Below are 26,621 nucleotides of genomic sequence, written 5' to 3'. Positions count from 1 at the left end.
CTCAGCAGATAACAACATATTTTCTCTAAGCTTCAACTTTTAACCCAGAAGAAGAAAAACATGTTTTCCTTAAAACTTCAGCTTTTAACCTCATAGCTGCATTTCAAAGCAGTCACATACATTTTCTGGCTAATCTTGCAGATATGCAGTATTACCCATATTTTAGAGGTCACACAGTAATAATAGATTATGCTTACCTGGAAATTTATGCCTGTTTCTCTTCTCATAATTAAGTTGAAAATGTGCCTTACTTCCTAGAAAAACTATTTTGTACTGCCTCCTTAAAAATAAAGCTGTTTGGGCACTCAGGTGCTGGCGATAGAGAAAAATCTCCCAGTCCTCCCGCTCCGGTCTGTGCCTCTCAGTTCCACCTCTGTCTCTCACATCTTTGTCTTTCATATTTTATTTCATTATTTCCCACCGATCCCACTCTGGTTTGTTTACTCTTTGTGCTGGTTCACTAGATTCCTATAAAATGATATGCTAAAATTTTCAGTTTATAAAATTAGCAGAGGGCTGTAGTTCTCTGATACTCATTTATTTCGGGATTCCGTTGTCTGCCTTTTCTGTCACCCTGGCTATTCTCTTCCCAGCTGATGACGTCCTGTCTGCTCACTCACATTTGGTTCTGAGAGTCTTGTTACAGACATAGAAACTTTCTGAATTAAAGCCTCATCAATTTTGATTCAGAGTTTATAGTTCTGAGAATTTTAAGTATCTTTTCTAATTAGGTTCTAAACAAGTATTTTTAAAACAGATATGCAAAAAACAGAGATTATGCATAAAGCTAAGGTGGTGATTTTTAAAATTTATTCATAAAAGTGTTTTATTTGAGGGATCTTGTCTCAAAGAATAAAGAAGATATGCCACAGCCCCTCTTAGCAAGAGTCCTGCTTTTCTCACTTTTCACTGTGGTGAGGTGGGAAGTCCCACCATGAGATTTAGGTCTGCTCCTGGTCCAGCCCTGGGTTCGTTGTTCTGGACCAGTCACCTGTTGAGACTTCACTTATATCTGTGAAACATGGGGATATTTTACAGTAGAATAACCGCAGGGAGGAGCTGTCACCACTGACAGCCTTTGAAGTCATTTTGGTGGACAGAACAAGCAAGCACAAGGCTATTTTTGGTTTGTTGGTTTAATACTTTTATATATTAATTGGATTTTTCTTTGTTGTATTTCAATAGTAATGAATAATATCTGATACCCTGTTTCCTCGAAAATAAGACAGTGTCTTATTTTAAGGTGTGCTCCCAAAGATGTGCTAGGTCTTATTTTCAGGGGACGTCTTATCTTTCCTGTAAGTAGGTCTTATTTTCGGAGGATGTCTTATTTTTGGGGAAACAGGGTATTAATTTTGCTATGTTGTGGAACTGTTGTTTCAAACAGATGAGTATTTGTGCACACCACACCAGGGCATAGAATATTTCTTATTGTGGGTCGTGGTCTAAATATTTTTAAAGATTCTGTATCATATGGCCCATAGGTCCTTTTGAATACTTTGATACTGATTTCAAGGAGTTAATAGTAGAGAGAATTAACTTTCTTAAAGATATCGAGGGACAAATGCATGATGTCAGATTACAGGCTGTCATTTCTCACTAGTCCCTAGACCTGGTGCCCTTTACAAGTGAGACAGAGGAGAGAGACGTGGTCATGGGGAGACCCCTGAGGTGAGGCCAGTCAGTGAGCTGTACCCTGAGGGCACAGTCTGATAAACGTCAAAACTCCCAAGCAGGGTGCCATGGGTGTACCTACTCACTCTCATAAAAGCTTCTCTGAATATGTAGTAACCGAGTTAAAAAGCAAGTAAGACGTTAGTTGGAGGAGAAAGAAGAAGGTATTCTGGGCTGAGAAAACCTAGTCCTTGCAATTGTCAGGAGACTTGAGATAGTCTCAAACACTAGGTGTTGTTGGAAATTGTCAGGCAAACCTGAAGTCATCAGTCTGCCTGTGGAGGGTCCTTTGTACCAAATTAAAATCTTTGGACTTTATTAGGAAAGTTGAGTAAAAATTTAAGCAAGAGGTTAAAAACGACAACATTTGCAATTTAGGATGTTAGGGTGGACCAGTGGTTACCATCTTGGCACAGCCTAGAGCTGAACGGAGGGGCAGGGAGACACTTAGGCAGTTTTTCCTCTGCCACGGCAAATACTCCCCCCACATTTAGTGAGACCACACAGTCTTTCTTCAATATTCTTATCAATGTTATTGCGACATTCTTCTACCCTCACATCTTAATTATTCCGGAGGCACAGCCATCCCCCACGCCTGCCCCACACCTATGGTCACGTCCATGGCACGTTCTGCTCTGCTGGTGCTGAGCCGGCTGCTGTCCCATGTCCGCCTGTCCACTGAGGGTCACCTGTGCCTAAAGCCAGAGAGCAGGTATTGAGAAAAAGGCCCGAAGGAAATAAACTTCAGGGTTTCCCTTTATTGTATACCTATGAATGTATGTGCCGTACAGATCTTCATGAAAAGAAGGCCTATGAGATATTTGAGATACGGTGGTTCAGAAGGTCAATAAAAAGCCACAGTGGAGATAAAGTATTCCACGTAAATCTATGTGGTGGTGCTGATGGGGAGTTACTGTTGGAGAAAGTGTCACATAAATGCTTATAGCCTGCATCTTACAGCTTTGTGCACTGAACATACTGAGGCACTGTACACACAGAAGAACGCACCCACATTCCTGTGCAGATTGTGTGTGGTGTGTACCAGGTGCATATGTGCATGTGGCAGGGGCAAATAAACACTCACGTACACACTAACGAGCAAAACACACAGTACCTAAACAGGGAGATGTGCTAAATGAAGAAATGGATGTGAATTATTAATGGGATGAGTATGAGCTAAACATTGTGGACTTTTTCTAAAATTTTTAAAGTTCACTGTCTTTTTTAACTGCCAGCTTTTTTAACAAAAGAAATAGACTTTCACTTTACATGACAACATTCTATGGTTTATTTTTATGTGCAGATAAATGTAAGCTAAATATCTGAAATTCCTTCTGAAAACATTAAATGTTGGTGTAGTTTCCATCTGTGGTTAAAGAAGCCTGTGAGTGTCTAAACAGACCCTCTTCACACTCTTCCGCAAATGTGGGGCGACAGCATGCAGGCAGCACCTTGGCCAGGAAGGAGGATCTGTGCTGCTTTAAGCACTTATTTGCTACTGTCTTTAAAAAGGATATTGTATCTTTGAGAGGTAAGGGGCTGGATGCAGTAGGTCAGGGGGTCGGAGGACACGTAAGGACAAGTAACAAGGAAGTTCTCACACTCTTGAATCATATAGACATTATAAGGCTTTATTGTTTATTATGAAGCACTGAAAACCCTTGGTATTTCAGGAAAATTTATATTCAAAATCCAGTTCAAAACACAATTCAAAGATAAATCAGAAATGTCTGCATTTGCTATTTTGTATTTTGTGCACTATATTTTCTTCCAATAGTGTATAAGACTAAACTTTGATCTTAACTAATTTCCTATACTTGCCACTATTGAAAATATAATAATATGTCTTTAATGTCTTGCAAAGATGTTTAAATGTTTGTAATTAATTGCCTATTACTGCTCAGAATAATCTACTTTGAAGCATTCAAAAATTTGTGTAACAGTACCATTAGGTGAAGAGAGCAGACCACATGTTTGTCATTTTATATCAAATAAAAATGAATTAATATAAAATACTTTAGAAAACAGTAGTATGATCTATAAGTGAGGCCTGTATGAATGTGCCACTTTTTTTGCATTTTTTGGCCAGAGCTGGGTTTGAACCCGCCACCTCTAGTTTATGGGGCTGGTGCCCTACTCTGTTGAGCCACAGGCGCTGCCATGAATGTGCTACTTTTTAGGTTAAAAATTTCATATGTTTCACATTTTTTAAGCCTCCTCCTGGTCTTTGTTTTATTTTTCCTAGAATATAATATGTGGAATGACTAAGAGAACATGGGATTTTGAAAACTAAATATGAAGAACTGAAAAATCTTTTGTACTATCTAAAAAAATGCTAGTATAGATGGTGAAATGTTAAATGTAAAGACACATTTCAACAGGTTAGATAAGAGCAAATTGGCAAGCATTAACCCCTCAAAACAGAAAAGAAAAAAAAACCCTAGTGCAAAACATACTGTAAGATGTGTCTAGATACTACGAAATTGTGATACTGCAAAATTGTAAGCAAAAAGGACAAGAAATTTAAATACTCATTTGATGTACAAGGTGCCAAACAATTGCCTGACTCTGTCCACTGACAGATTCTCGAGTTTGCTTTATGCGGCTTCTTTTAATAATCAGCCAAATAAACTTGAACAGGCAGAAGGCCCTAAAATGAATGAGGCCTTTAGTGCAGTGGCTCAGCATCAAATCACAAGGCACTTAATCAAAGTAAGAGAAGCTGTGTCTTCGTCTCACTGAAGGTTTTTAACACTAGATTAAAAGTCAGGTCACTTGCTTTACTCCTGTCTTCCACATGGAACTCATTATTTCAGTCATCTGTTACAGAGACCTGCTAAGACCTGGGTTTGACATATTAGCACAGCCTCCTCCTTCTCGAAACTACTTCCCCGGTGTCGTCCTCTCTCCACTAAGCCGGAGAGGCGTTCCCTGCTCCTCAGTGTCCCTGCTGACAGCCCTGCCCTTCACTCATTTGTCTGCAATCACCTGGCTCTGTGCTGGTTACCAGGTCCAGAATATACCTTCATTTTCAACCACAAACTTCAGTTGCTTCAGGGGGTAAGGGCCACCATTCTGCTAAATAGAGGAGAGATCAATTCACTTTATTTCATAGCTTATATAGCATACTACTTTTTAAAAAATACTAGTGCATGGGATATTGCAGTTGGGTACTTGGGATATTATCACATACAATGGTCGAGGCAAGTATCTCTGCCTTTTCACAGAATGAGCAGAATAATTTTCAGTGAACTCAAGAAATGGTCCTCTTTAGAGGAGAGCACAGACCTGGATTCCTCCCTTTCATGATTCATTGTTTCTGGAGCAAACAATTCTTTTTTTTATTATTATTAATTTTAAATCATAGCTGTGTACATTAATGCGATCATGGGGCACCATACATTGGTTTTATAAACAGTTTGACACATTTTCATCATCAATGCCTCCCTGGCATTTTCTTAGTTATTGTGCTAAGACATTTATATTCTACATTTACTAAGTTTCACATGTACCCTTGTAAGATGCACTGCAGGTGTAACCCCACCGATCATCCTCCCTCCACCCATCCTTCCACCTCCTTCTCCTCCCTCTTCCCATTCCCCAAATTCTTAGGTTATAACTGGGTTATAGCTTTCATATTCTTCTTAGTAAAGTATCTCAAGAATGGAAGAAAAAGTATCCAATGTACTCAGCCCTACTATAATTCTAATTTTTGGCTTTCATATGAAAGCTATAACCCAGCAAACAATTCTTGCTTGGGACTGCTCCTGTGTTCTTTACTCCACAGCCCAGTAAAGAGAAGCAGGAATTTAGTCAATGTTTACTATTGCTTCAATTGGCAAAGCTGATACTTTCTCCTCATTTCAGTTCATTTAGCTAGTCAGCTGTCATCTTTTTCTTGCTGACAGCAGCTTTTAAAATAACTCTAAACGTGACTGGTAACTAAACTTCATCAGCGTGACTTATCAGCTGTTCTCCATTCACAGAATTATGGACTTTGAGTCAAATTTTACTAGTGCTGTGTGTATCTAGTTGTAATGTGGAGACTGCTCTCTCTCTGACTCCTTCGGGCCCTCTATAGCTGGAAATTTTGTTGGCTAAGGTGTAGGTGCAGAGTATTTATTATTAGGGAATAAAGTAAACACAGCTGTTACTATGTTCTTATCTCACTTCCCAGCTTGGATGAGCTGAGCTAGGCCCATTTCTGGTGCTGGGGAGCGGAGTTCAGACTTAAACCTCACTCTCTATTCCCTCAAAACTATTAGTTTTAGATGGATCAAGAACTTAGGCAGTGCTAATGTGTATATATCTAAACTAATAAAAGTTAAGTATACTATATTTATAATTGTCTTTCTGGAAGTGATTTAATAAATTTTAAATAGGATGCATTGACAGGTGGCTGGAAGTGGGTCATCTCCTTGAGTTACGTGTCATCTATGCATGAGAATAAATGACATTTAGAATGGAAGCTACATATTAGAATTTCCTTTTCACTGGTTCATATGCTAATGTTGAGGAAACTAATGTATTTATGCAGTATGTTTAACTGTTTAACTCCACAGAAGAAAATACATGAAAAATAGATATCAAATGCTTAATGAAATATGGCTACTATCATGCATATAGCTATGAAATAAACTTTTATTTCTGGCTATAATTCCTTTTCAGAGTTATATATGAAGCAGATGTAATATTTTAATAAGTTTATTAAGGGGTTTCCATGCACATAAAGAAGTAAATTCCTGTTGATCTATTTATGGAAATAGAAGTGATATCTACCAGAAAAAGAAATTCAATAATAGAACCCTGGGTATTATTTCATAGACAAAATTTAACACTTAACATTGTTAAACTGCACATATTTATAAGGTTTTTATAAAAGCTCAGAAGTGGGCGGTGCCTGTGGCTCAGTGAGTAGGGCGCTAGCCCCATATACCAAAGCTGGCAGGCTCAAACCCAGCCCCAGCCAAACTGCAACAACAAAAAAAACAGCCCGGTGTTGCGGCAGGCACCTGTTGTCCCAGCTACTCAGGAGGCTGAGGCAAAAGAATCACCTAAGTCCAAGAGCTAGAGGTTGCTGTGAGCTGTGACTCCACAGCACTCTACTGAGGGCAACAAAGTGAAACCGTCTCTAAAAAAATAAAATAAAGTAAAACTCAGAAGTTAAAACTCAATTTTTCTTTGCTATTCCATAGCTACATGGTATGTCTTAGTAAACTTATAAGAATATATGACCTTCAAAAAATGAAAAATGGTTATTTATAAAACTTATATCTTATGAAATAGCATCTAGGTTGCATAATTTTTTAGTTGAGTAGTCAGTGATGAGGCAGCTCAGTATTTGAGGGGAAAATTTCAAGAACGAGAAGCTCCTAAACGTCTTAGCACGCAGCAGTCCAACCTGCCCATTACCTCTCACAAGGCCCTTCAGAATGTGACAGGCAGATTCTGGGACATGCTAATTTTGTTTATTTAATATGCAAATTGTATTAGTTGTGCACATTGTTGATCTCCTTTATCTAGGGCAATTATATCTTAATCATAGCTCCACCCTCTGAACTGGATTACAAAATACCACTGAAATACAAACCTTTATGCTAACCATACAGGAAGTTAGTTAAGTGAAGAACATTGGCTGCTTATTGAAAACAACTTCATTTTTAAAACTTATGTTCATGTGTTCAGTCATTTATTCTGCCAGAACCTGCATAGCAATAGCTCGTTCTGTTTGGCATCTGTACACGCTCAATCTTTCTCTCTCTCCACACACACACGTATACACATTTGGAGATACATCTATGTATACATATACATATATATGAAATATTGCTGGCATTTATAAGTTCAAATTTATTGTATCTAATAGCACTTCTTATAACTAATCTTTGAATGGGGACAAAATATTGAATTTTTTAAAGATAGCACATCAAAAATATTCAATATCAACAAATAATACAAAACATTTTTCAGAAGAGAGTGTGTTTAACAGTTTATGAATTCTTTCTCAGTCACTATTTTAATTCTGCTTTTGTCTCCTGAGATGATATCTCAAACTCAGTCACAAGAAACAGAATTTGATTTTTTAAGAAACAAAAAATATTAGGTATTAGGTAAGCATTATTCAAATTATTTTGGTTGAAACAATTGGGCTTAAGTTTAAAAAAGAATTTATTGAGAGCCATTGGGCTATCTCACTCAACTTTTTAAACAGTTGACATGAAAGATGTGGATGCAGCCAGTTGGGGGGTGACACAACACAGGCACAGCTTCCAGGCACTGCAGGGGCACCCATCACCTCAGGCATTTAACACGTCTTTGGGTCAGGAACACACAATTCTGCTCTCCCAGCTATTTTCAACTCCACCCTAAGGTGAGTTGATTATGGTCACTTTGTTGTGCTGACAAATGTTGCTCATTTGGACTGTCTGACTGTATTTTCTACCCATTCACCATGCCCACTTTACACACCCTTCCTGCTTCCCTTCCTCTGCTGACCATCATTCTACTCTCTGTCTCCGTGAGATCACATGTAAGTAAGAACCTGTGAGATTGGTCTTTCTGTGTTTGGCTTTTTTCACCTAACAATGTTCTTCAGTTCATCCATGTGGTTGCGAATGGCAGGACTTCATTCTTTTTTATGTCTACTCCACTGTATACCATACTTTCTTTACCCATTTGTCCCTTGATGGACACTGAGGCTGATTCTCTGTCTTGTCTACTGTTGACAGTGCTGCATAAACATGGGCTGCAGGTGTCCTTTCCATATACTGAGTTCTCCTCCTTGGGCATATACCTAGCAGTGAGATTGCTGGGGCATACGAATGGTAGCTCTATTTTTAGTTTTTTTTAAGGTGTCTCTGTTCTGTTCTCCATAGTGGCTGTACTAATTTACATTCCCAACAGTGGTGTACAAGGGCTCCCCTTTCTCCTCATCCTCACCAGCATTTGTTATTGCCTTTTTGATAAGAGCCTTTTAGCTGGAATAAGATGATAGCTCATTGTAGTTTTGATTTGCATTTGTTTGATAACTAATGATGTTGAGCATTTTATCATGTACCTGATGTCATACATGTACCATTTGTATGACTTTTTTTGAGAAGTGTTTATTCAGATCCTTTCCCATTTCCCAATAAAAAATTATTTGATTTTTTTTCCTAAGGAGTAATTAATTTGGGCTCTTTATATGTTCTAGTTATTAATCTCTTGTCAGATGGGTGGTTTGCAATTATTTTCTTTCATAGACAAGAGAGTAGTCTCATCACATTGTCTTTTTTTTTTTTTTTTTTTTTTGCTGTGTAGAAGCTTTTAGCTTGCTGTGGGCCCATTCCTCCAATTTTGCTTTGTGTGCCTGTGTTGTGGGAGTTGGGGGTTACTCAGAAGTCCTTGCACAGACAGAAGTCCTGAAGCATTTCCTCAATGTTTGTTTTTAGTGGTTTCATAGTTTCAGGTCTTAGATTTAAGTCTTTAATCCATTTTTATTTAATTTTTGTGTGTTTGGGGAGTGATAAGGGTCTAGTTTCATTCTTCTGCATGTGGATATCCAGTTTTCCCAGCACCATTTATTGAAGAGAATGTCCTTTCCCTGTGAGTGTTCTTGGCACCTTTGTTGAAGACAAGTTCTCTGAAGACGTGTGGGTTTATTTCTGGGTTCTCTGTGCTGTCCCAGTGGCCTGTGTGTCTGCTTTATGCCAGGCCCCTGCTCAAGGTGCTATAACTCTAGTGTAGTCTGACCAGGCGATGTGGTTCCTCAAGTTTTGTTCTTTTTCCTCAGGATAGTGTTGGCTATTCTCATCTTTTGCTCTTCCATGTACATTTTAGAATTATTTTCTTTATTTCTGTGAAGAACGTCTTTATGGGGATTGCACTGAATCTGTTGATTGCTTTGGATAATATAGACAATTTAATGATTTTTATTCTTCCAATCCCTAAGCATGAAACATCTTTCCATCTTTTTGGGTCTTCTTCAATTTCTTTAATCAATGTTTTATAGTTCTTATTATAGAGATATTTCAGTCCTTTGGTTAAGTTAATTCCTAGGTATTTTATTTTATGTGTAGCTATTGTAAGTGGGATTACTTTCTTTGTTTCTTTTTCAGATTGTTTATTGTTGGCCTATAGAAATAGAAAAGACACTGATTTTTGGATGTTGACTTTTTATCCTGCAACTTTACTAAATCATTTATCAATTCTAATTTTCTTGTGGAGTTTTAGTTTTCTGTAGATATCAGATCATATTGACTACAAACAAGGATAAGTCAACTTCTGCTTTTCCATCCACTGGATGCCTTTTATTTCTTTCTCTTGTCTGATTGTTCTAGGACAATCCTTGTCTTGGTGAGTGGGAACATCCTTGTATTGTTTCAGATCTTAGAGGAAAGGCTCTCAGTTTTCCCCACTCAGCATAATACTAGCTGTGGCTCTGTCATAGTTGGCATTTATTGTGTTGAGGTGAATTTCTTCCATACCCAGTTTTTTGAGAGTTTTTATAATGAAGGGATGTTGAATTTTATTGAATGCTTTTTCAGCATCAATTCAAATGACCATGTGGTTTTTGTCCTTCATTCTGTTGATATGAAGTATCACATTGATTGCTTTGCACATGTTAAGCCATCCCTGCCTTCCTGGGATGAATTTCACTGTATTAAAATGAATAATTTTTATTAAAAAGATTAAATTATAGTAAGTGTTGTTGAATTTAGTTTGCTGGTATTTTTTTGAGGGCCTTTGCATCAATGTTCACCAGATATATTGGCCTGTAGCTTTCTTTTTGTTGTGTCTTTGTCTAGCTTTGTTATCAAGGTGATATAACAGTTTAGAAGTATCCTCTCCTTCCTCTCGATTTTTTGGAGTAGTTTAAGGAGGATTGGTTCCCTCTTTGATGCTTGATATGATTCAACAATAAAACCATTAGGACTTGGGGGTTTCTTTAATGAGAGACTTTCTATTACTGCTTCTATCTTGTTATTTGTTATTGGATTATTCAGATTTTGGATTTCTTCCAGGTTCAGTCTCAGTTAGTTGTATGCATCTAGGAATTTAGCCATTCCTTCTAGGTTTCCCAACTTATTGGCATAGAGTTGCTCATAGTGACTGTGATGAGCCTTCGGATTTCTTTAGTTTCTGTTGTAATGACTCCTTTTTCATCTCCAATTTTATTTGGGTCTTCTCTCTTCTTTTTTTCTTGGTTAGTCTAGCTAAAGATGTGTCTGTTTTATCTTTTCAGAAAATGAACTTTTGTTTCTTTTGCCTTTTATATGTTTTTTGTTTCTGTTTAATTTATTTCTGGTCTGAACTTTATTATTTCTTTTTTCTACTAATTTGGGGTTTTATTTGTTCTTTTTAAGGGGACACTTACTGCTATAAACTTTCCTCTTTTCAGTGCTTTTGATACCACATACATAGTATATCCCATAGGCTTTGATATGTTGTGTTCTCATTTTCATTTGTTTTGATAAATTTTTAAATTTCCTTCTTAATCTCTTTGTTGACCCATTGCTCATGCAGGAGCGTGTTGTTTAATTTCTGTGTATTTGTATATTTTCCAAGGTTCCTCTTGTTACTGATTTTTCATTTTATTCCATTGTGGTCAGAGAAAATACTTGGTATGATTTCAATGTTTTTGAAATTTTCATATCTTGCCTTGTGGCTTAACATGTGGTCTATTCTTGAGAACAATCCATGAGCTGAGGAGAAGAATGTGTGTTCCGGCAGCTGCTGGATAGAACACTCTCTAAATATCTACTAGGCTCACTCGGTTTGTGGTGCATGTCAGGGTCAACATCTCATCATTGATTCTTGTCTCAATGATGTGCCCAGTGCTGAAGATGGAACATTGAGGTCTGCAGCAATAATCGTATTGGGGTCTATCTCTCTTCTTTAGCTCTGATAATATTTGCTTTATATATCTGGTGCTCCAGTGTTGGGTAGATGAACATTTAGAATTGTTATATCCTCTTTCTGAATAGATCCTTTATCATTATATAGTGACATCTTTTGTCTCTTTATATAGTTTTTGCCCTGAAATCTCTGTTATTTGGTAGAAGTATAGCTTCTCCTGCTCTTTTCTGGTTTCTATTTTCAGTCTATGTGTTTTTATAGGTGAACTGTGTTTATGCAGACAATGTATTATTGAGTCTTGGTTTTTTTAATCCATTCAGCTACTCTATGTCCTTTGATAGGAAAGTTTAGTCCATTCACTTTCACTGTTAGTACTGATGGGTAAGGACTCAGCACAGACATGTTGTTGTTTTGTGTCCTCAGTCTATTTCTTACTAACTTCCTGTCCTCCTTTATTAGAAGTGACTTTCTCTGGTAGTGTGTTTTGACTTCTTGCTTTTTACTTTTTTGCTTATCTCTCTCTCTCTTTTATTATTTTTTTTTTTTTTGAGACAGAGTTTCACTTTCGTTACCCTCAATAGAGTACCGGGGCATCACAGTGTACAGCAACCTCAAACTTTTAGGCATAAGTGATTCTCTTGCCTCAGCCTCTGAAGTAGCTGGGACTACAGGCGCTCGCCACAACATCCAGCTATTTTTTGTTGCAGTTGTCATTGCTGTTTAGCAGGTCTGGGCCAGGTTTGAACCTATTAGTCCCAGTGTATGTGGCCATCACCCTAACCACTGAGCTATGGGTGCTGAACCAATTTTTTGTGTATCTCTTGTAGGTATTTTGATTTGAGGTTACCAGGAGGCTTGCTAAAATATTTTATAACTAATTATTTTAAACAGAAGAAAAGTCTGCTTATAAACAAACACATTAACAAGCAAGAAGAAATATAAAATAAATGCTACCTTTTAATTCTGCCTCCCAAGGAGCTTTTTAACATTTTGCTGTTTCCATCATTATCTGTTTATACTATCTGTCTCTCAAAAAGCTGCTGTTATTCTTGATAGATTTGTGTGTTAATCATCCTACTCAGGACCTACTTGGCTTGTACACCACAATTACAGCCATAGAGTGTTCTGTATGTGTGCATTTACTGTTACTAGTGAGTCATATACCTTCAGGTGATTTCTTATTGTTCATTAAAGTTCTTTTCTATCAAATTGGAGAGCTTCTTTCATTACTTCTTGTAGGACATGTCTGTTTGCTTGGGAAAGTCTTTATTTCCTCTTCATGTTTGGAAGAATTTTTAGAGAGCATAACATTCTAGGGTTATTTTTTTCTTCAACACTGAATATTTCATGTTACTCTCCCCTGACCTATAATGTTTCCACTGAGACGTCTGCTGCCAAACTTTTTGGTGCTCCTTAATATATGTTATTTTTTCTTTTTTCTTGCTTTCTTTAGGGTTCTTCCTTTGTCTATGACTTTTGGGAGCTTGATTATTAAATGGCATGAGGTATCCCTCTTTACATTAATCTTCTTGGTGTTCTGTGACCTTCTTGTACCTGTGCACTGACATCTTTCTTTAGACCTGGGTATTTTTCTGTTATGATTTCTTTGAATACATTTTTTTGCCCTAAACTCTCACTCTACCCTCTCTTTAAGGCCAGTAACCCCTATATTTACCCTTTGAGATTATTTTCTAGATCCTGTAGGTATGCTTCCTTCTTATTTATTCACTTTACTTTTTTCTCTTCTGACTGTATACTTGTATATTCTAACAGCCTGTCATCAGACCCACTAACTCACTCTTTTACTAGGTCAGTCCTTCTGTCAAGAGACTGATGCATTTCTCAGTTTGTCTATTGAATTCTTAAACTCCAGAATTTCTACTTTATTTTGTTTTATTATTTCAATCTCTTTGTTAAATCTCTCTGATAGACTTCTGAATTCCTTCTCTGTGCTGCCTTGAAGTTCACTGAGCTTCTTCAGGACAGCTATTTTTAATCCTTTTTCTCAAAGACCACGTATCTCTATCACTCTGGGATGTGTCACTGGCACCTTACTGAGTTCCTTTGGTGGGAGCATGTGTTCCTGGATGTTTATATGCTCCTGGACATTCTTCCATATTTGGGCATTGAACAGTTAGACACTTATTTTAATCTTCACAGTCTGAGCTTGTTTGAAACCACCATTCTTGAGAAAGCTTCCAAGATACTCAAATGAAATCATGTGTTGTGGTCTAGTCTCTGGTCCCTGCAGGTATATCAGCCCTGGGCATGCCCCAAGCTCAACAATGTTGTAATTCCCACAGACTCCTGGTCAGGCTGCCTGAGTTGCCCTTGAGAGTAGCTCTCTCCCCTTTGATATTCAAGATAATAGAAAAATAAAGATCCCTAATTACAAACTTACATTCTCCATTTGGGAAAGTAATAGGTTTCCTCTAGTATCTAAAATAGACCTTTCAGAGCAATAAACACTGGAAAGTTCTTATGCCAAGTACAAGAGTTAGGTATTTTTGTGATTTTTCTCTCTCTCTCCTTGTTGTAGTTTAGCCTTTGGAAATGGACTGGCCTAAGCCTTGCTGAACCATTCACCCAGTAACAACCTTATTAAGAAGGAAGGTCCTAGCTGAAGAGAGTCTTAACTTGAAAAAAAATGGCACACAAAACATATATGACATTATCCAAGGGTACTGTTCACCTGTGCACAGACCCCACCAAGATATTGTTTGCAGAAGAAAATTGGTTCCTCTTCTTTTCTTGTATTTATATGACTCATTTTTGTTGGAGGCATGTGTAGCCAATAGCCACACTCATAGCAGCCACCTTGCCTGATAAGATGCTTCCCGTGGCAATCCTGGGAGACACACGTGGAATAAGCTAAATGTCCTCTCTGTGTCTGCTCCAGAGATTACATACATCACAGCATTCTTCTTGGTGTGATTTGTGGCTTCTATATTTATAATCATATGCAAATTCTGTTTATCTCTGCTATGTTTCCTATTAGCACCCCCTGCTTTCTTTTCTAAGTTTTATTTTAACCACTTGGAGTATGATTGGCATGAAGAAAGCTGTACATAGTTAAGGTATACAACTTGATGAGTCTGCAGATGAGTAACCCTGTGAGATCAGTGCCACAACAGGGCCATACATTCATCCATCATCTCCAAACACTTCATTTCTTCATCGTCTTCTAAACACTTCATTTTTTTATTTAAAAAATGTTAATTTTTTTTTCTTTTGTGATGAGAGTACTTACGGTGAGATCTACCCCCTTAGCAATCACTAACATATATAATACAGCACTATTAAAACTGTATGCCCCATGAAGCACAGTGGGTTTTCATAACTTACTCAACTTTCATAAGTGAACTTTGTGCCCTGTGGTCAGCACCTTCCCGAATCCACCGTTCTGCTCTCTCATTCTGAATCTGTCTGTTCTAGAAGACAGAGTGGCATCTCTCAGGAGTTGTCTTTCTGTCTAGCTCACTTTACTTAGTACAGTGTCCTTCAGGTACGTCCATGTTGACAAAAAGATCAGAATTTCCTTCTTTTGAAAAGCTGAATAGTATTTAATTGTATGTATATGTCATATTTTCTTTATCCGTTCACCCACTGATAGGAGTTTGTTTCCATATTTTAGCTATAATGCTGTGATGAACATGGGATGCAAATATTTCTTTGCGATATTGATTTTCATTCCATTGGATATATTTTCAGAAGTGGGATTGCTAGATTAAATGGTAATGCTGGCTTTAATTTTTTTTTAAGGAAACTCCATTTTCCATGGTAACGGCACCATTTCCACCCCCATGAGCAGCGAGGGGGCTCGTTCCTCCACAGCCTCACCAGCACTTGCTGGCTTGTTTTTTGGTAACGACGACTCCTACAGGGATGAGGGATGTCTCATTGCTGTTTTGGTTTGCCTTTCCCTGAGGGTTGATGATGTCGAGCACCTTTTCACATGTCTGTTGTCCCTTTGCCCTTTGTATATTGTCCTTGAGAAATGTTTAACCATTGTTAAATCAGGTTATTTAGGCTTTTACTGAGTTGTAGAAGTTCCTAGTGTATTTTGGATATTAAAACCTTACCAGATCTATGGTTCGCAAGTCCTTTTCCCATTTTATAGGTTGCCTTTTCATTCTTTAAATTTGTTTCTTTGCTATGCAGCACCTTTTTAATTTAATGATATTCTATTTGTCTATTTTTACCTTAGTTGCCTGTGCTTTTGGTGTAGTAGTTAAGAAATCATTGCCATGTCTGATTATCTACAAGCTTCACACCTGTATTCTCCCCTAAGAGTTTTGTTGTTTCAGTTTAGAGTTAAGTCTTCAATAAATTTTGAGTTGATTTATGCGAATGGTGTGAGAGGCCCCAGTTTCATTCATCACCCTGCACACTATAGTACACATCCTGTGCATGTAAAAAAAGTCACATGAACCGCACAAATATGTAAAATATTATATATCAATTAAAAAAAATAAAGTAGAACAGTTGGATTCCAAAGCGTCTGTGTTTCTAAGCAGCATGCTATCTTGTCTCTCAATTCGCATTTCTCCAAACAAATTGTACGTCTTTTAACTGCTGGAAGAGCAGACCGCAATAAAAACCAGTTTATTCTTGGTGATATAATCCCTCTCTGCTACACTGGGGAAGACAGGTCTGAGTCTGTAGATATTGCCGAGGCTCACAGGTTCATTTGTGCATTCAAAATTGTGTTTAAATTGAATATGGTATTTGTTATCCGTTCTGCCCTCACAATTAGCATGCAGGTGCCACTGTGCATGGGTATGTCAGGAAAGTGGTTAACCTCAGTTAACCTGTGCCATTAAGGAGATGCTATTAATCACAAGCATTCCCAGAAATGAAGGCTTTTGGGCAAGAAATGGAGGAAGCTGTGCCCAAACAGAATATCTAATGTGTATCTTTGCTGCAGGTTGAATGAGAATATGTTAAGACATGTGTAAGACATGGAAAGAATTTCCCCTCAGGGCAGCTGCTGTGAGGACACTTGGTATTTATGCTGCATGTAGATGAGTGTGCTGTGTTTGATTTATGTTTTATTATTTAATTTCTTTAGTACCAAGAATAGTCAGATATTTAAATCCTCATTTTGGTGGCCTCAATTATCTGATGGACTTGCTTCACCCACTTCAAATTAATTGTGTAGTGTTTCCTTGCAACATCTCAGTGGCATTAAAAATAAACATAGTATAAGCCCCATAAGGAAGTCATATAAGGTCACATGAATAGTGTTGGTAACACTTTATTAAAGGCTATTTATGTAGCACTCATAACTCACCCTTCTTTTTGTGTGATGAAAATTTATGCAACATAAACTCTTGCATGTCCTTCTAATTTTAATAGGCATTATTTTATTGGTATATTTTAAAACAAAGCGCAAGCCTTAAATTCTGAATGGAGTAAAGGAGATTTATAAAGGTCTCAAGGAGCTGTGCCATCATCATTATATTCACCTGTTATATAATTTCTATTACTATTTTTCAATATATAAAAGGTATGTAGGAAATGCTTTCTCAACATGTTCCTAACTTTCCCCCTAAGGAAATAAGGAAAATTATCCTTCTAGGCTGCCCTGCTGGTGGATGAAGCTATGAACACACCACTGATTTCCATTTGTGTGACAAGGACTTTGGTTATTCACTAGTGAATACCTGGGAGCTGGAACAGTGCTAGGCACACAATTGGTGCACAGACAGAACTGAATGAATGAGATGTGGCAAAAAATTCAGATACATTTTGTAAGGAAATGTTTTCTAAGAAAATATAGCTAGCATGATAGATACAAACTTGGGGATTGCCAGGCCTGAAACCCATCATGCAGTAATCAAAGGTGGGAGGGGCATCCTCGGAAGGTCAATGAAGAAGAGTTTTGAGAACAGGCCACATTGTATCGGGTGGAGGGATGAGGAGGGTGTCAGCACTGGCCAGTGAAGCTAAAGGTTTAGCTGTAAAGTCAATGACTTCCTCAGGTCCTGGTAAGATAAAGGGGCTTCATCCCCCACGTCTCTGCCGGTTCCAGGCCTGCCTCCTCTGAGGCCTCTGGACTGACAGGGAGTAAACCACCTACTGCTGACCACCTGGGAACCTGCAGTGTTGGAGTGACAGGATGATGTGCAGGGGCCCTGGTGGGTAGAGCCAGGAGGGCAGGTGACTCAGGGCTCCCTGGGAGGTCTCTGGGGACTTCGCTGAAGGACTACCCTAAAATCCCACTGCCAGGCAGACTGCGTCCAGCACAGCTCTGCACACCCTCTCTGTCCCAGATGTCTCTGTCTTTTTTTTTTTTTAATTGGAGGTTCATTGAGAGTATAGAGAACCAGGATACACTGATTGCATTTGTTAGGTAAAGTCTCTCTTATAATTACATCCTGCAGCCTCCTACCCCCTGGCTCCTTCCCTCTCTGCTCCACCATTCCCCCACCCCCCATCATGTACTGGGTCATCAATTGTCCTCATAACAGAATTGATTACATTGGATTCTTGCTTCTCTATTCTTGTGATGCTTTACTAAGAAGAATGTGTTTCAACCCCATCCAGGTTAATACAAAAGGTATAAAGCTTGTTACATCCACAACTTGTTAATCCATTCCTGGTTGGTGGTCATTTACATTGTTTTCACAATTTGGCAATTGTAAGTTCAGCTGTGATAAAAAGTCTAGTGCAAATGTCCTTATGATAAAATGGATAAAATGATTTTTTTTTCTTCTGGGTAGATACCCAGTAATGGGATTGCAGGATCAATTGGGAGGTCTAGTTTGAGTTCTTAGAAGATTCTCTATACTTCCTTCTAAAAAAGTTGCAGTAGTTTGCAGTCTCACCAGCCAATTTTAAGAAATGAGATTGAAGAAATGATAAAAAGTCTCCAAACAAAAAAAGGCCCTGGTCCAGATGGCTGCACACCAGAATTCTATCAAATCTTCACAAAAGAGCTTATACTCATACTGCAGAAATTATTCCAAAAATTGAGAAGGAAGGAATCTTCCCCCAACACATTCACATTCTATGAAACAAACATCACCCTGATACCAAAACCACGAAAAGACCCAACTAAAAAAAGAGAATTTCAGACCAATTTCAATAATGAATATAGATGCAAAAATTCTCAATAAAATCCTAGCCAATAGATTACAGCTACACATTACAAAAATCATTCCTCACAATGAAGTAGGTTTCATCCCAGCGATGCAAGGCTGATTTAACATATGCAAATCCATAAATAAAATTCACCATATAAACAGAAGCAAAAACAAAGACCATGTGATCCTCTCAATAGATGCAGAAAAAGGATTCAATAAAATTCAGCATCCCTTTCTAATTAGAACTCTGAAGAAAATAGGCATAGGTGGCACATTTCTTAAATGGAGGCCATCTTTGACAAACCCAAAGCTAATATTATGGAGTAAAAATAAAAGTTTTTCCACTTAGAACTGGAACCAGACAAGGCTGTCCTCTATCATCACTACTATTCAACATAGTGCTGGAAGTTCTAGCCAATACAATCAGGCAAGAGAAGGAAATAAAGGGCATCCAAATGGGGGCAGAGGAGGTCAAACTCTCTCTCTGTTTGCCCATGATATGATCTTATACGTAGAGAACCCCAAAGACTAAACCCCAAGACTACTGGAAGTGATCAAAAAATACAGTAATGTCTCAGGATACAAAATCAATGTCCAGCTCAGTTCCCATAGCTCAGTGAGTAGGGCGCCCACCACATACACCAAAGTTGGCAGGTTTGAGCCCGTCCAGGGCCTGTTAAACAACAATGATAACTACAACCAAAAAAGAGCCAGGCATTGTGTGGGACACAATTCCCTTCACAGTAGCTTCAAAGACAATGAAATACGTAGGAATATACCTAACAAAACAGGTGAAGGACCTCTATAAAGACAACTATGAAACCCTTAGAAAAGAAATAGCAGAAGATATCAACAAAATGGAAGAACATACCATGCTCATGGCTGGGAAGAATCAACATTGTTAAATGTCCATACTTCTGAAAGCAATCTATAGATTCAATGCCATCCCTATTAAAATAACAACGTCATACTTTCAAGACTTGGAAAAAATAATTTTTCATTTTGTATGGAACCAGAAACAAACCTGTATAGCCAAGGCAATTGTTAGTAATGAAAAATAAGCTGGGGGCATCAGCCTGCCAGACTTTAGGTTATACTACAAGGCCATAGTAATCAAAACAGCATGATATTGGCACAAAAATAGAGACATAGACATCTGGAACTGAATAGAAACCCATGAAATGAAATAAACATCCTATAGCTACCTGATATTTGATAAATGGAATATCTGTTTTAAACCTGCATTATACATTAGAGTTCCATATAGGAATTAATCTGAGAAGGAAGCCTCCACTCTCAATATGCCTCAAAGCCGTGGCATCGTTGCCTTTGCCCTGCTCAGGCCACGCACCTCAGAACCTTCCTAATACTCCTCTTCCACCAGTGAGAACCTCCAAACATACTCTGATTTCAGCTATAAATCCTAACCTGCCACCCATCCCTCTAGCATGTCCCCACATTGGGCCCACCCTTCAGGCTTCTCTGGGCCACATATTAAATGCACACATACAAGGGAAAACTGATGAGAACAAACAGGCCCATGAACAATTTTCGTGTCTGGCCCCTCAGATGACAGAACAGTCTTCACGTAACCCGGGGGCCACTGGCTGGACACACCTGCCAGGGTGATCCCTTTAAACCAAGGGATTATTCTAATCCACTGACTGAAACTATATAATGGCTCCCCTTTCATACCCAGAATAACATAAGAAGTCCTTATTGTGACCCACTGGGTTTGATGTGAGACTTCAATTATGGGTGAAAAGGAAAGCAGGACAAAGTAGGGCACAGTGATGTTCTTAATTTTTTCTCTGGGTTGTGCAGTTCTAACCCTAAGAGTTGCTTTTATTGATACTAGAATCATGTAAACAAGTGTCAGTGACACAACTAAAATAAAATAAAAGAGAAAGGGCATAAAATAGATACTTTACATTGGGCTCAGACCCAAGTGTAAGGCAGCAAATTTCTCTTTATTAATAATATTCATGTTTTTATAGGAAACGCTTTTTAAAATGTCTTCCTCCAAACACATAAACCTTGTTTTTGTTTTTGGCCGGGGCTAGGTTTGAACCCACCACCTCTGGCATATGGGACCGGCGCCCTACTCCTTGAGCCACAGGCGCCACCCAAACACATGTACCTTGAATGAATCCTCTCCTAGTCCCATAGATGTTCAGTCACTCATCAAAATTCAGTGGAGCTGAATCTGTTTCCTTCTCTTCACCTCAGCCTCAGCAGGTCTGCACTGGTCCGCCTGCCTGCGCCCCGTGTGATTCTTCTAAATTCTCAGTCTGATTAAAGTCTCATTGGCTCCCTACTTCCTGCAGAGTAAATTTGCTTTGGGCCATGAGACTCCTTTAAGAGCCAGCTCTGCTCACCTGCTCTGCACACCCCCCTCCAAGACAGTGGCTCTGCCGCCATCTTGCAACCCTGGACAGGTTTTGCAGACCACAGATGTTTTCATGGCGAAAGCAAGTGTTTTCAATTGTATTTTCATTCCCAGTACTGAGCACTAGCAAGGAGCCCTGTTTCACATTCCTGCCATTTCCCACATGCTGTTTACTCTGCTCTTGTCTCTTATTTCCCCTGGTGAACTTTTATTCCTCTAAGTTTTAAGCACATTGACGTCTTAGTGAAACTCCCCGACACAGCCCTACAAAAATGTACCTGCTCTCTTTGGGACTCCGTGGGTTACAAACTCGAGAGGCTCTGTAGGTTTGTTCTAAAGTTGAATTTGTATGTAAGTTGGAACAGGCACATTTACCCTTTACCTGTAATAGCCTCCGTTGGTGAGTGTGAGGGTACATGGGTCAGATATCTGTAACTCAGGACCACCTGCATGATAACTGCATTTCCCTGTCTGCTCCCATGCTAACCTGTGAGCACTCTGAAGGCAAAATGTGTCTTAAAATCTTTGTCTATGGAGGATCTGGAGCAGTTTCTAAAACATTGTTTTAATATGGGCAGCACTATTCTAAGGACTTTCCATTATGCTTTTTATTGAAATAAATTTACAACAAATTCATAGCTAAAAATTAAAATAAGTTCATAAACATTTTTACAAAAAAATCTTGCAAGATATCCTAATATTGAATCATCTTTGGGAATTCAGAAATAAAGTAAATAAATAGCAAGTTTCAAGATGGAGAACAAGCATTTAAATAACACAAATGGCAACAGCTATTTAAAGCAGTGGAGGAACGGAGTGGAAGGGCCATGTGGGGGAGATGCTGGAGTCTTTCCAAGTACAGTATGCAGCTTGTGATTTCGCTGGGACCTGCTAATAAAGGACAAAGCACCACCATCAGAGTAATATTGCTATTTTTATTTATTTATGTCCTTATTTTTATTTCAGATTAATATAAGGGTACACACAATTAGTTTACATTGTTTGCATTTGAGCCCCTCACCCAGGAGGGGCCACATACCCCCAACATTGTGCCTGATAGAAGACCTCACCCATCCCCCTCCTCCTCCCTGCTTCTTGAATTTAAATCTGTTTTTCTGTCATGGGAGTAGGTACTTATTCATCTATTAGTCAGATCAAATGCAGTGGGAAGATACTTTCACTTGGTGTCACCGTCAGTGGAATCTTCACTGTGATGAGGTGTTGAGAGAGGGCATGCAGATTAAGACCTAGTGTCCTTTCAAGATCTAGGTTTCCCCCATTATTCAGTAGCATCAATTATTTTCATGGAGGAGCTTAGTGAGCACATTAAAGGGGAACCATAACATAGTTTTTGTTGTCTTAATATTTTCTTTCTTTCTATTGTCACAGACCAGTTGAATTTTCAGAAGCTGAATACCCACAAGCTGAGTATGAGCAACGACAGCAGTTCTGGGACCCTATCCGGCTGTCCCTTTTCACCCTCGTGATCGCAGCCATCATAGGAATTGCCATTGGCATTGTTACTCATTTTGTAGTGGAGGGTAAGTGCCCCAGTCACATTTCTATTGCCGAGTGCTCCCTGACGCGGTACCTTGACGTTCTCTGCCATACATGTAAAAATGACGCTTGCTTGATGTTAACAGTTGAATCACTGATCTTTTTTTCTTTTTCTAGTTGTTTTTCCCAGCTTTATTGGGGTATAACTGACAAACAAATTGTGTATATTGAAGGTGTACCACTTAATGTTTTGATATACATATAAATTGTGTAGCGGTTATCATAATCAAGCTAATTAAACAATTGGATTACCTCATATAGTTACCTATTAAGTGTGTGGTAAGACATACATGTTTAGTAAATTTCAAGTATATAACACTGTATTGTAAACTGCAGTTGCTATGTTGCACATTAGATCTGCGGAATTTATTCATCCTGCTAGTTGAAACTTTGCATTCTTTGACTGACATGTCCTTATTCCCTAGCAGCACCCCAACCCCTGGCGACCATCACTGCAATCATGCAGTGTCTGTCCTTCTGTGTCTGGCGTATTCCACTCAGCATCACGGCCTCTAGGTTCATTCACGTTTTCACATATGGCAGGACTTCCTTTTAAAGGCTGAATAATGTTTCATTGGATGCATATACCACAATTTTTTCATCCATTCATCTCTTTACAGACATTGGGGTTGTTTGTATACCTTAGTTATTGTGAATAATGTTGCAGGAATCACTGATCCTTCTTTGGTGCTAAATCAGTGTTTGCTCTTGTGCTGGGCTCTGAGTTCCACGTCTCCACCCAGAAAAGTTGGCAGTTACATTACATTGATAGACATGTTTAAAAGAAGCACTGGAAAAAAGGAAAGAAGAATGAAAACATCATCTTCAGAATAAAGGCAAATCACATCATATGCTGAGTTTAATACATGTACACTTTGCTCAGAATCAGCATATTAATAAGTTATCTCAAGAAAAGTTTGTGATATAAGAATGATCACCTGAAAAAAATGCCTTTAAAAGGCTAAAAATCAAGCCCCTTAACAACATTTTTAAAGAAAAGACTAGATTATTTTATGCTGAGGAAAAGAAAATGCTCTGAATTAATACCTAATTACATGCAGAAATGGATAGTTGGTGCCATGGTCAAGCCAAATGACAGTCAGCCAACATGCCTTTGCCCTTGTCTTCCATTTGTGTCTTTCTAATCACTGGTGATTGACACTTTGTCTAAGATTTTAGGCACTCAGATCAGTCATAAAAATAAAGCTACATTTGAAGGACCTCCAAAGAACAAAGGAAACATTGCCCACCACGCCCACTTATTTTCTTATCCACTCTACTGGGGGTTGATAATACCCATTTCTTGGACTCTCATAAAAAATGAGAGCATAAGTCAAGTTGTCCTCTGCAATTTGTCTTTCTTGTTAAAGTTTTCTTTAGGTTATGTTTCTTGCTAATGTTTCTTTATTAATGAAGTGCTTTTGTGTTTAAAATGCCTTTCATCCAAAATGCTTCAGGTGTTCAAAAAAGAAAAATGAAGGGATAATAAAAATGACAAAAAAGACTTTTTAAGAAAAACTACCATAGAGATTGTCATAGGCTAAATAAGACCCATCCCCACTCCCAAAATTTCCATATCCTAATCCTCAGAATCTGTGAATATTACCTTTATAGCAAAAGGAACTTTTCCAAGGGTTGTTAAATTAAGAGCTTTATTTTTAATTTCAGATTATTAGGAGGTACACATGATTTGTACCTCCTAAATGAGTCAAGATCATAAGGATGCCCCCCCAAAACAGTGTGCACCATACCCAGTAAATTTATCCACACCCTCCCCCCAGCTTGGTTTCCATTGAGATTTACTTCCCTACGGCACTCAAATGTTGATTGATCAGATCTTACCTGGTATTGAGTATAAGTGGTTATTTCTCCATTTCTGTGATGTTTCACTTTGAAGAACGGTCTCCAGATCCACCCAGGTTGTCACAAAAGATCCTAGATCTCCATTTCCCTTCATGGCTGAGCGGTACTCCATGGTGTGCACACACCATATTTTATTAATCCAGTCATGTGTTGGTGGCACTTCGGTTGTTTCCACATCTTTGTGATTCTGAATTGTGCTGCTATAAACATTCAAGTGCAGGTATCCTTTTTATAAAATGATCTTTTTTCTTTTGGCTATATACCCAGCAGTGGGATTACTGGATCAAATTAAATGGAGAATTTTGAAATGGGAAGATAATTCTGGGAAGATTATTATTGTATGTTTTAGTGGTGTGGGGGGAGAAGATTATGGAGAACCAAGAAGTAAATGAGAAAAAAAGAAGGTGAAAATCATAAACAGAGACTTCTATTTAAGTAACTTCTATTTAAGCAGCATAGAAAAATTGATAGGTTGTTTAATATATCTTCATTGTACAATTTAGGTTTGGTACACACATGTTAGAAATTCTTTGAGGAAATTGATGATTTTCACATGACTTTCAGCAATTGCTTCCAATATTTACTTTCTGTTATGTTACATGTCTAATTTTATGAACCTTTTGATGTCTGTACATGGAGCATTTTCTAAGTACACTTTAGGATCAGAATTTTCTCTTTTAACTGTTTGCAGTGATGAAATTACAAAGTCTTCGTAAAGCGCCTACAGTGATTTTGGCACTAAGAGGAAACAAGCTGTGTCCCAGTAGCCTGTTTGGTGGAAGCAGAGAAGTGCAGGACAGGGAGCTAGTGGCCTTTGACCATGATATTTCACTTATTTTACCTTTCAGATGATAGGTCATTCTACTATCTTGCCTCTTTCAAAGTCACAAATATCAAATACAAAGAAAATTATGGAGTGAAGTCCTCAAGGGAGTTTACAGAAAGGAGTCATCAGATTGAAAGAATGGTAAGCTCCACAGACATGTTAATCATCTATGAATGTGTCTTCCTGCCCCACTTTGAATGTGAATATTGTAGGAAAACAGTCTCTCTGTGCCTCAGCTTCTTCTGTAAAATGAAGAGGATGTAGTGTCTAAGTCATACAGTTGTGAGGATTAAATGACGTACTATGTGTTAAATATTTACAGTAATGTTGTGCACCATAAAATGTTTGTAGTAGATTGGGGCAGGCAGCGACTACCTCCTGAAGAAATTATTGGTTGAACCAATAATAACCAGAAATTATTGGTTTCAACCAACAAATTTGGTTGAAACAAAATTTTTCCCATTTTTAACATTTGGGTATACCTTTCTTGATTCATTTTCCTTAACCATCTTTAACATAAGGATTGGATCATACAAACAGACGTGGTATGTCTACAATTTTTGATAACAGTTTTAAATTAGTTATGCTCTAAAATATTTTGGGTTCCCTTGATAGTTTTATGGCTGAATAGAAAGGGTATTAATCTGCTTCTTTATGATTAGCTATGGGCTCTTTCTATTTTAATTAAAAGATAAGGACTTTGGCCTTCCCACCCTTTCCTCTGGTACTACCCTTTCTCAGTATTATTGACAATGTAGGAAAATATTTGCAGTACAGTCTATTATTTATCTTTACATAAGTTGATTGTAAATGCTGAAAAGCAATAAACAGCATTTTCATTTCCAAAGTAATTTAAACAGTATTTGACATTTAGCAGAACAGTGTTTTTGATTTTTTCAATTATGTTACTAATTATGTTCAATTATGCATCCAATGAATGTCTCCAGAGTTAAGTTTGAATATGTTCTCTCTCTGTAGGTAAGTCCTCTGTGGTATTACTGTATCTTCAGATGTTTCCCAGTTCTTGATGTTTCTTTAGTTCTTTAAATCTTCCTTCTCAACCTTACGCTTCCTGCTCAGGCTCGTCAAGCTCTCAAAGGTGGACCTGGGTCAGGACGGGCTGCTCCTGTGGGGGTCCCTGGCTCCTCACATCACCTGTGTTTATGGACATGGTGGGTTACGTCCTCAAGTACCTTCCCTCAGAAAAAGTTCATGGGAGGTAAAATTTCTGAATTATTTCATGCTGAAAAAATCGTTTAATTTCTATTCCACTAAATTGGTAATTTGGATTTGAAACTTGAAATTGAAATCATTTGCCCTCAAACCGCTCAAGGCCTTCTTTCATTTTTATGTCTTTATTACACGTGGCTAATAAGAAACTGTGTTT

General features: G+C 38.1%; 1 protein-coding gene across 1 annotated transcript in view; it reads left to right on the top strand.

The window, feature by feature from the left end:
• The first annotated feature begins 2,294 nt into the window (after positions 1–2,294).
• Positions 2,295–26,621, top strand: part of LOC128587891 (transmembrane protease serine 11F) — a 49,728-nt gene continuing 25,401 nt past the window's right edge. Inside the window, exons 1-3 of the mRNA XM_053594363.1 lie at positions 2,295–2,386; positions 22,378–22,529; positions 25,257–25,375. Of these exons, the coding sequence (XP_053450338.1) occupies positions 2,295–2,386; positions 22,378–22,529; positions 25,257–25,375 (363 nt within the window). The remainder of the gene's footprint in view (positions 2,387–22,377; positions 22,530–25,256; positions 25,376–26,621) is intronic.

Source organism: Nycticebus coucang, chromosome 1 (genome assembly GCF_027406575.1).
Source record: "Nycticebus coucang isolate mNycCou1 chromosome 1, mNycCou1.pri, whole genome shotgun sequence".
NCBI classification, from domain to species: Eukaryota; Metazoa; Chordata; class Mammalia; order Primates; family Lorisidae; genus Nycticebus; species Nycticebus coucang.
The sequence above is the reverse complement of the archived record's forward strand: the minus strand, read 5'-3'. Positions and strand labels throughout refer to the sequence as shown.